Raw genomic sequence first — 11,148 nt, 5'->3', positions numbered from 1 at the left:
AGTTCTATTTTCTTATCTTGCTTCATATTTGGTAGGAGAATGCTGAGTTTTATTTTGCTTCTTATCTTTTCTAAGTCTTCCATATAGATCTTCTCGAAAACACTGTTGTCCGAAGGTTTTACCTCCGAGGTTTTTACTTCCAGCTGACATTTCATTTTTATTCCTATTCTTAAAAAGTGATTTTTTAACGATATTGCATAATGAGGTTCTATTAAACATTTTATGCACTATGTAAAGAGATTTGTATTCAAGTTACACAGTTCTATCAACAGGGACCTGCTCAGAGCTCCACCAGAGCTTTTGTCTACAACAGTAGACAAGCAAATCCTGTATAAGAGAGCAAACAAAGCGTTTGACGTTTTTTGTCGCTCTTCAGTTTTGCAAGCTTGACCTTCAAAATATCCAGCATACTCATTGTTCTGCAACGTGACAGCTATTCGAAATGCATCCAAATGTAGGGGGGGGGAGGGGGGAAAGAAAAAACATATAACATCACTCAGTTACTTCCTACAAGTTGAAAGCCTTACTTACATCTTCCCACTCATCTGCCAACCACTGGTACTGCATGCAGGCAGGCAGCCAGCAATGCCTTTTGCTAGCGGGCCGGGTATCACGGTTACACACTGCTTCACTCACTTGACCCAGGCCCTTCAGCTGACAGGAGATGTCCCTTTGCTGGATCCCCACTCCACAGGATACAGAACACTAAAATTGATCGAGATTAGTTAAGTCAGTGTGAAATGAGACAGTCCCCAGAACGTGGTACAGCTGCCATTATTACAAGTTCTTAGGATATTATTTAAAATATATTTCACAGTCCCTACCGTACTAGTGTTTCATTGTATCTGAAGAAATTTATGTTGAAAATATAAAACTACAATTAAAATCAAAATTTGTAAGAAATACAGAAAATAAATGCATCCGAGTTACCTAGATTGATCTTTCTGCTTATCTTAATTCACAGGAGGAACAATCACTATAGGCATACACAAAGCAAAAGTTTACATTTTTGCAAGATCAAACAGTTGAAGTTCTGAGTTTACATCATTCCTTTATTAGAGACTGACAGTCTTGTCTGTTGTTTTAAAATGCAAATATTAATAAACCCTCAGTATTTCAGGTTAGAAGAATGTTGCAAATGGTGCAGTATTTTGAAGATACTTCTCTTTCTTTTGCAGGTAGTACTAAGGATTTTGAATCCCGAGGAGCTTAAGAAGGTTCAAATCCTTCCTGCCACATGCCCCTTTTCCTCCTTCCTGGCCAAAGTTATTTCACCACAACAGTAAGGCTTGCTGAGATAGACAGCCCCCTTTTACCCCAGTCAGAAGCACAGTTAGGTCCCAAAGCCTACCTAAAGACTCAAGCCTAATCATAAAGTAGATATTGCTCTATCACGTGTGGCCAAATTGTGGAGAGAGGTAACGTGTCTTTATCAATGTGGGGAATTATATTTTGAAAGAGTGAGTGAAATGCAAAATGTTGCCATGCGCTCAGTTACACACAATTTCACAACAAGGTAAGAGATCTTTTACAAGACCAAACCAGGGAAGAGGCCAGTATTTCTGCCCACGAGCCCTTTTTCTTGTCCTTCCCCCACAAACCTGGCTTCACTTCAATATTCAGACTATGATAGCAATTACAGTGATACTACTGAATTAATCACTGAAGGTAAGAAGTAAAATTTTTAAAAGTTTACTGTTATTTTAAATTTACAGGGTAAGTTGAGGAAAGTCCTAAGCACCTACCCAGTCCAAGGTTCAGATTACCAAATACTTTCAGTTTTCACAGATATTTAATTTTAATTACTCTTAAAAGAAAGAAAAAGAAAATATAATTAACTACTTGCTAATTTGTAGATTTCATTGCAATGTGCGTATAAAAAATTTCCTGACAATTATTTCCATTGAAGCAGTGTGTCATGAATATGATCTTGTCTTGTACTCTCAGAGAACATAATTATAGCAGATTTTACATACCTCTTTCCATCTGCTGGCCTTCCAAGCAGGACATCTTCCAGCTCTACATATTTTGTACGTCCGTGGTTTTTTCAAATGTCTGCAGTTTCCTTCTTCTATTTTAGCTTGGAAGCTATTAAAACAATGCACATCACGAAACTTCAAACCTTTTCCACAGGAAACAGAACACTGAAAAGAGAAGTGTATTTCATTACTTTACTAAAAATCTCGAAGTAATAAGAAAACCAGAAGAAGCCGTGGCCTCGCCCAAAATGGACTCCATGATTATAGGAATAATTTCTGTATTATGACACAACATCTACTGTACGTATCTGAAATTTCTGTAAGCTCTCTCTTACTGAGCATTACTGATCGGATGCCAAACATCCCTCACGTCCTGTTCATTCATTGATACCGTCATCGACAAATACCTGAGCTCCACCATCCGTATCCATGCAGGAGACAGCTTGATATTACAGTCTCACAAGAACATGCTCTAGCAGCCTTCTGTTACCAGTACGCATATTACTATTTTCATGTAAGCACGGTGCTTATCGTAAGCATTAAAGAAAAGAAAATGCAAAATTGTGGTTATGCATATTTCCAGCTATTAGGCTACGAAGTCATGTTTGCTCTGGCACCTCCCTTCCATGAGCTTTGGGTATCTTGTTGTATGTGACAAAGAGGCAAGAGAAGAGGTATAAAGTAAACACTACAGGTTATGGTGCAGTCCTCGGAGGCACGGCCTTGCCCCGCCGCCCCGGTATTCTGTTTCCTCCAGAAAGTTGCTACGATATACATGACTGGCTCTAGGGCTTCCCTCCCTCCCTCCCTCCAACGTAAAACCAATGGGGCTGCAGATACATTTTCTGAAACCCACCCTGGCAGTACGCACTAGCCATGATTTGAGCATATCTGACAGATCGGTCTACTTCTGGAGAAAGGGCCGTTCCCCTGCTAAATTGCTGGAGTGCTGTGAGACTTTAGTGAGGTTTGAATTTTGTTCTTCAAATCAGGGCTGTCCTGTTCACCTGCAGAGCAGATCTGCACATCCTAGGGAACCTTCAGCCAAACAAAGACCATCTGAAGCACTTCCAAATTAGGTGGCTACTCAGCTGACTTATCTTGGAATGTAAGCACCTAAGTTGTTTTGTTTTTTTTATCTTGTAATTAATCTTCTTATTTTACATCATCCTGTCAAAAAGTTTTGATCAATGGAGACAATTCCTTTTCTGTCTGGAAAGAGAACATAACATGCTTAATTTGTTCTAGGATTTCCTCCGTACTTTATTTTACACTTGGACAAACATTTCCTATACAATCAGGAAGAGAATTAATATTCAAATAAAAATTTGATTTCTAAGTGGATGTGAAAAAAAAGGATTTAAATATAGACTTTCTTCAAACGCACCGAAGATAATTCTCTTCCTTTTATGCTACATGGTCACCTATGTCAGTAGCATTACACGCTAACTTAACCAAGCACTTTTAAATACATATATCTTCTATTTTCAGGACATGAAGTTCAGATCATACAGCTTTCAGTCCAAACCCTGGCAAATATTTGCCTGAGAACAACCACTGGAGAGAAGTTTTTAAAATATAGAACAAGCAACTATACTAAATTAACCTGCTAGGTAAGAAACATTTTTCACAGTACTACACTTTGTTAAACAGAATCTCAGCTGACTCACTTATCCTCAATACCAAAGGGATCCCTATGGGTCCTTAAACATTTATGTGTCCTTAAACATTTATATGTGTAATCTTAAAGGTTTAATTGAAGCTGCCAATGTGTTTAAAATTAAGTCTTTGCAGAATAAAGCAATAAATTTAATTTATCACAGAATACAATGGATAGTATGTTTCTCTTATGCAACTATAATTATATTTGCGAACAGATAAGAGTACTGATTTGGCCACAACTTGCCTTTTACATGTCTGCTATACAATTCCAGTAAATAAGAATGTTTGTTTCTAAATTAAATAATTTTGCTCTCAGAAAAACCTTTCAATTTATCATTTTAAAATACTGTTCATGTAGTTTTACAATTTATGTTTCATTAAGTTAGAAACTACTTTAAGACAGGAAGATAACAAATTACCTGAAACTTTTATCTATGAATAATGTAGATCAGAAAACAAACTCTGCAAACCGTATCATTATAAAAGCCTTTCAGAAAACTCAGCTCTGAATTCAGAGGATTTAATTATCAAAACAGGCAAGATAACACGTATGCATGAAAACTAAAATACTGATATCTTGATAATTGATTCTACTCTCCCTTAAAGCTTTTTTTCAGGAATTTCAACCGTAAAACGTAGACAAGGATCCCTAAACTCTGAAGATTCTTCCTTTTTATTCTTCTGTAGTATGTAAGTGAAGTGGATTCTTCCTTTTTATTCTTCCGTAGTATGTAAGTGAGGTGCAGCACAGAATTACTTAACCTCCTCCTACAATGTGTTAGGAAAACACCACACGCCCCTCCTTCCTCAGTGGCTTTCCCCTGTGAAGCGTAAATTAGGCTCCAGAGGGCTGTCGGACAGGGCCCTTCTAGTCCCTGTGGGGGTGGCATTCCAGGCTGAGAACCGCAACCAAAGAAGGTGTCCTAAGAAGTCTCCGCTTCAGGAGATGAGGCTACCACAGCATAGAACAATCTCGCAGCACGGAAGAATCTCGCTCTTTTCTCATCACCCTCAACATTAAGTATTAAGACAACACTTTTCAGCATATGTACATATTTGTTTATACAGCTCATGCAGATATCTTTTATTTAACAAAAATGAGATTAACGGTACAGGGCTAACGGCTGCTAATAGCAATGGAATATGCGAAGAAATCTCTTACCCTGCATCTCTGTCTTCTAAAGATCTTCAAATAATATCTCTGCCCACTAGATACAACATTATAAGTTTACTTCTACACAGGTTAGATTTGGGTCTGGGGAGGGTTGGTTCTCCCCCCCCCTTCCTCATTGGTCCAAACTCAACTGAGTTACACCTCTTATATTTAAATGGCCTAACTGAATCTTTATAATTTGTGCTATTCTTTCTTCTAAAGAAAGGAATTGAAGATTTGTGTGTTGAGTTAGCCTATTATAAAATATTTTTAGTAGTTACAGAGCAATGACTGTATAAAGAGATTATTTGCGTTTCTCCTCCATAAAGATGTTCTACTGAATTTTGTAATTAGAGTATAATTATACAGGAATTAAGAGAATCCACATTTGTTTTCAATCATATTAGATGGGAAGCTGAAGAGGGAGTTCAGAAAGGAAAATACCAGTTCGGGCGTTAGGAATAACAAAGGCTTTACGAACAGTTATTTCAAATGCTACTTAAACTTTCTTTCACTCAAATACTGTTTAGCTTTGTTGACTCAAGCTAGCTGAAACCTATTGTTATCTTAATGTTAAATGCAGAAACACAAATGAAAGACACTTAAAATTTGTAGGCAGAAATTATTTTCAATTATTTTAAAAATATTTTTGTATTTTAAAAAATTCATTTAATTATAAGGAATAGAATTTAACTTTCCAGTAATGTAACTTTGGATAAATGATCTGATTTTTTTTTTCTTGCTGTAAGAGACAATAAGTTACAGATTGTTGCCAACTCATACCAAGAAAAAAATCCACATTTAAATAACTTTTTCCAGGGAGTTTTTTCATTCCATGTTAATCTAATGTTATCTTTAGCAACTTAAAAAGACACGTTCAACAGGTTGGGATTATGTTGGAAAATCTTAAATGCATTAAATCCTTACAAAGTGTAAGTTTTCCAGAAATACAGACACAGCATTTCTGTATATAGATTTGTTATCTTATTCTTTCACATATTCATCAAGTTACAGATCTGATCCTGTGTTTCCATGTATCCAAACCTCCTGTTGAATAGATCTTATATTGACAAAAGAAACTTCACTGTGCAAGAGGTAATTCACTAGTATCCTAATATTACAGGTTTCAGCTTACGAGCTTTCAAAGTTGTTGGGGTTTTTTGTTGTTGTTTTGTGGTTTTGGTTTTTTTACTTAAGTCATGAAAGAACACTGAAGTTTAATTTATTAGGTTAATGTGTGTGTGTTGTTTCACTGAAGGAATGAAAGATCCTGATACTTTTAAAAGCTAACCCCCCCACCAGACATTACACAGCTGTAAACCTCTGCTTAAATACGATTGCCCAAACTTAAAAACCACGTACATTGCCAAACTAAGAAGTACCTCCAAGCAGCGTTGCTTGAATCAGGTGCTCGGGGTACTGAGTCTCCCGGAATTGTGTGGAGCACCTCCTGCCCGCTTCAGAGTGGTTCCACAGGGCCAGATCTGCTGGAGTAAGCATCTCCCACCAACATCAGCGTGAGGAAGAGAAACCTGAATATCTCTAAGGATCAGACCCTTTACAATTTCAGTGGGATCTTGATAAAATTTAGGCAACTAATTCCAGGATTGCTATTCTTAAAGCCTTGCATACGTATCAGTTACAGAAGCACCTAGGCTGCCCTGAGCTGCAGTCAAAGACCTTAAGAAGTTCCTTTGGTGCTGAACAGTCTAATTCTACAAGCATGCACAATCCTTTTAACAGACTGACCAACTCAGTGCTTTACATGTCCATAAGGACGATCAGCATCCTGAAAACAGATTTTCCTCTATTTCCACTAACGAGTTAAGAAAAGAAAGCAATTGCTCTAAGAGTACACTGAGCGCACAGCAGGCGAATGAGGCACATTACGAAACACAGTGATAGATGATATTTCTAATGCAATCAAAGAAAGATAAATGCTCCTAATTTTTTTTTCTTTAACACATGAAAAAGCTAATGCACTCACCCTGGATGTAAATGATCCAGGATCATCAATGGAAAGTTCGAGAGGGCATATTATTCTGTAGGTACAGTATTCTTCTGAAACTGGACATATTCTGGCTTCATTCCTTAGATAACATATAAAAATAGTTCTTAAAGGGACTGTTTCCTCCCAGAATGCCTTGGCATCAGATGCAGGCAGGCTCAGCTGTGTTCTTTCCTGGATAGTGACCCACCTTCAGCAAGAGAAATGAAGACTACTCCTGTCCAATACAGCTTTTCTCACTGGAGACTCCTGACAGGTAGATAAGGGTTGCCTGTCCTCCAGCACAGAGAATGAATACCAAAGAAAGGAAACTAGGTCTCTCAAATGCTGAATCAAAAGCTTTAATCGATATAAGTGGGGATGCCTCTTTTAACTTTTCTGTAAGGGCAGAGCATAGCTCCTGCTCAGTTCTTCGAATAAAAAAAATATAGGTTCCATAGAAGACCCCCGAGTGGGACTCCCAAGTGGCTAAAGGCATCTAAATACAGCTTACAGGAAGGCATCTTGCTTTGAGCTCCATCCCCACCATCAGTGTTTTCCTTAGAGAACTGCATATTGCACACACTGAGCTAAGACACCTGCCTGACTAGCTTCCTTTCAGCTTTGTATCATCAGTAAGAAGCGTCAAGTTCTCACTTGTACAGTAGCAAGGCCTTGTTTTATGCTCTGGAAGCCACTCATGTCCTTTTAGTGCATCTGGCTTATAGCACATTTCTTATAAGGCTGAACTTTGCCCTTCATAAGCCTGTGTTCCTTCTTGGAGCTCCTAACACATTATTACATGCTGTCTGTGGAATATGGTCCTCTCACTGCTTGGTGCCCACTCTGTTCTGTGAGATGCTCTGGTAGAGATCTTCCCAAGGCTTAACTCTCCTGATTGGGACAGTACAACTGCACTTAACTCTCTTGCTGCTTGACCTCTTCCTATTCAAACTTGAACATGGTCAAGAACAAGGTAGTCCTTACGGCTCAACACGTCTATAATGTGGCTTCACTTGTATGACATTCCACACAACTGGAGGCTTACGGAGAGTACATTTTCCGTACATTTTCTGCAGATTGCATGTGTAAAAAAAAATCCATAAGAACTTTAAATCTCAAAAGAAATGCGAACCTTTCTTTAAAAAAATGCAAGTTGAAAAAACCATCCTGTAACCATTTCACACAGAAATTCTAGCACTTGTCTCAACACCGGCTAAAGTAATATTTCCCATATGCCAGGTTCTTTTAAAAACATAAAACTACAGTAAAAAGCTGGACTTGATTACTGTTGTTCAAAGTCATTCCATAATGCTGGTAACTAGGATTCATCTGTTTGGGTTTTATTCATAGTAATAAAGTTCTGTGAGGATCAGCCTGACAGAACTCCTGGTGCTTTCTGTGGCACAGACGGACTCTCAGACAGGCATGCCATCATCAGTTCCTACCAAATTAAGGCTTTTTCTGCAGCTGACATGCAGAGTTTCACCAAAAGCTTTTTGATTCTTTTGCTATTGTTATTATTTCATTGAAAAGTTGAAGACCTTGGATTATATGGTGGATTTTGTTCTGAATTTTCTTAACCTTTTCTTTCAAGGGAGCATTTTCTGTAGCTTAGCTGGTAGCTCAGTGGGCTTCTGGATCTGAAAAACAGACCAGTAAATGCAAAGCATATAGCAGTTTCTCTTTGTATTCATATTAGCTATAAAGGGACTTAAAATATAAATGACTGTGACTAAACAAGTAGTACTGTAACTGTACTGGTTTTGGCTGGGATAGAGTTAGTTTTCTTCATAGTAGCTAGTATGGTGCAAGGTTTTGGATTTGTGACTACAAGTGTTGGTAACACGTGGATATTTTATTTATTTTTGAACAGTGCTTACATGGAGTCAAGGCCTTTTCTGCTCCTCACCCCACCCCACCAGCGAGTAGGCTGGGGGTGCACAAGAGATTGGGAGGGGACACAGCCGGGACAGCTGACCCCAACTGACCAAAGGGATATCCCAGACCATATGACATTGTGTTCAGCAATAAAAAGCTGTGGGGAAGAAGGAGGAAGGGGGATGTTCGGAGTGATGGCGTTTGCCTTCCCAAGTAACCGTTATGCGTGATGGAGCCCTGCTTTCCTGGAGATGGCTGAACACCTGCCTGCCCATGGGAAGTAGCGAATGAATTCCTTGTATTGCTTTGCTTGTTGGTGCAGCTTTTGCACTTTACCTATTAAAATGACTGTCTCAAGCCATGAATTTTCTCACTTTTATCCTTTCCCATATCCTCGCCCCCCATCCCACCAGGGGGGAGTGAGTGAGCGGCTGTGTGGGGCTTAACTGCCACAGCAGTAGCGCTGAAAAAAGATAAAAGATATTACAAATGTTAAAACATATATTCTCTCTTTTTTTTTTTTTTGTCAGGCACTTCCATGACTGGACAGGAAGATCAGTTTAAAAAAAATGACAAATTTATATAATGGATCAGAATAATTACAAACCTACAGGGTTAAACACAGTAGTTGCTTGAGTTGTCTGACAAACTGCATTTTGATTACCTCTGGCCCAAAAGTCTGTCTGGGCTCTTTTAAAACCATGCTAGAAGTAGACCATGACCACTACTGCACAAGACACTAGTAAAACATTACTCTGAGCATTATTTAGTTGAGAGTTACTTCAACTTCTGTTTGCCATGTTAGAACTAGTTCTTCTTGTGCCTGCATCTTCCCTGTTAGCTGCATCTCCCCAGGGGTCCTTGCAATGCTTGAGCATGAAATAGGCATTTTTCAGTTAAAAGTATTCAAAAAGTTGTTCTTTCCTCTAAGTACGTAGACTACTGTCAAGAAGCAACACAGACTCTGTAATTAGGGCCTACTGAATTCTTTGATTCAGTCAGTAAGTCTTCACTAAAACAAGTACAAACACTTGTGCCATTAGCTCAAGCACTCAGAAAGGACTGTGGTTACAAAAGACCAAACATTCCATCACTCCTGAGAATGAGTGGATTGAACTCCAAGAAGTATGTGTATGATTTACTGTTACATCTAAGTTACACCTATGTTAACTACAGAAGTTACACTGAAGATATTTAAGTCACTTCATTGAGTATAGCTTCATTTAAAAGTTCAGTGTTATATCACATTCCTCTGGTGTTCAGAAAATGTCTTGATTTGATGAAGTCCTCCTTGCAGCTGCAGTCTGTAAGTCTGCTTTGCCACATTTCTAAATGTGCTTTTGCAGCTATAGCAATGGAAGGGCAGAAGGCTAGACTAAGAAGGACTCAAAGACTTCATCCAATCCTTCATGCTGCTCAGAGTTTTGATCAGCTACACCTGCACCATTCCTGACAGCAGTTTGTCTTGTCTTCAATGACAGGGATGCTACAGCCTCCTTTGCACGCTTATAACCATCCTTAGAGTTAGAAAAAAATCTTAGGATTTAATGACAGTCTCTCTTACTGTTAAATAAGATGGTTACTTCTCATTCTACCCTCAGCAGACTCAGAAACACTCACCTCTTTATAACCACTGATTATGTGCTGGAAGAATACCTCATTAAGTCCATTCTTCTATAGACTTGTCTTGAAAAACAGAGCTACCCCAGCCTTTCCTCATTTGTCACTTTGTCCAAGTCTCTTACCATTCATATTGCTGTCCTCTGAACACTCCAACTGCCTGCATGTTTTTTACAAGGAGGTATCCAAGACTATATGCTGTGTATCAACTGAAGCACTAGAGTTAAATTATGGCACGACAAAAAGCATATACCCAGTATTATTATTCTTTACTTAAGTTCTTTGTGGCCTTCCCACGTTGCAGAGTTCTAGATGACATTTGGAAGATAAGATCTAGAGTCAAAACTACTTTCTGCAGTAATATTTGCAATCATACTGCAAACATCACGGGATCTTTGACGTAAATTAATAGTAAACGCACTTCCCTCCAAAAGTGTGAACCGTATTCCCACTAGGGCTGCAATGCCACCCTGTGATCCAAACACCACCTAGATGACATTCCTACCATGCAATTTGACTGGACCTCTAAGATCAGTAACATTTTTTTTTTTAAATTAAGCAAGACTGTATTTCTAATGACCAAAAGCACAGATGAGTGATGTCTAACTTGTAGAACACTCCAAATAGCCTCCACAGTTACTATAAATTCGTCTCCCTGTCTGTTGCCTTTGCACGAGGAAATACAGCACCCCTTGAATCTGTTTGATCTCTTCTGTATCAAAACGTGAAAGGTGAGAAACTAGCACTCCCCATGTGTCAGTAAGATGCAACACAAGCATCATCCCAAAAACACTTTGCAAAGTTCAGTCCACAGCACAGGTTTGGCTCACAAGACACTGACAGATGGTCCCCCGAGGTCTATGACA

At 38.7% G+C, this 11,148-nt stretch overlaps 1 protein-coding gene across 1 annotated transcript in view; it reads right to left on the bottom strand.

Annotated features, from left to right (window-relative positions):
* Positions 1-11,148, bottom strand: part of ADAMTS20 (ADAM metallopeptidase with thrombospondin type 1 motif, 20) — a 114,289-nt gene that overhangs the window by 20,136 nt on the left and 83,005 nt on the right. Inside the window, exons 29-30 of the mRNA XM_009327697.1 lie at positions 1,977-2,144; positions 532-705 (exon numbers count right to left, since the gene is read on the bottom strand). Coding sequence (XP_009325972.1) covers positions 532-705; positions 1,977-2,144 — 342 coding nt within the window. The remainder of the gene's footprint in view (positions 1-531; positions 706-1,976; positions 2,145-11,148) is intronic.

The sequence above is a fragment of the Pygoscelis adeliae genome, unplaced genomic scaffold (genome assembly GCF_000699105.1).
Source record: "Pygoscelis adeliae isolate BGI_AS28 unplaced genomic scaffold, ASM69910v1 Scaffold113, whole genome shotgun sequence".
Classification (NCBI taxonomy): Eukaryota; Metazoa; Chordata; class Aves; order Sphenisciformes; family Spheniscidae; genus Pygoscelis; species Pygoscelis adeliae.
This window is presented reverse-complemented; position numbering and strand designations above follow the sequence as displayed.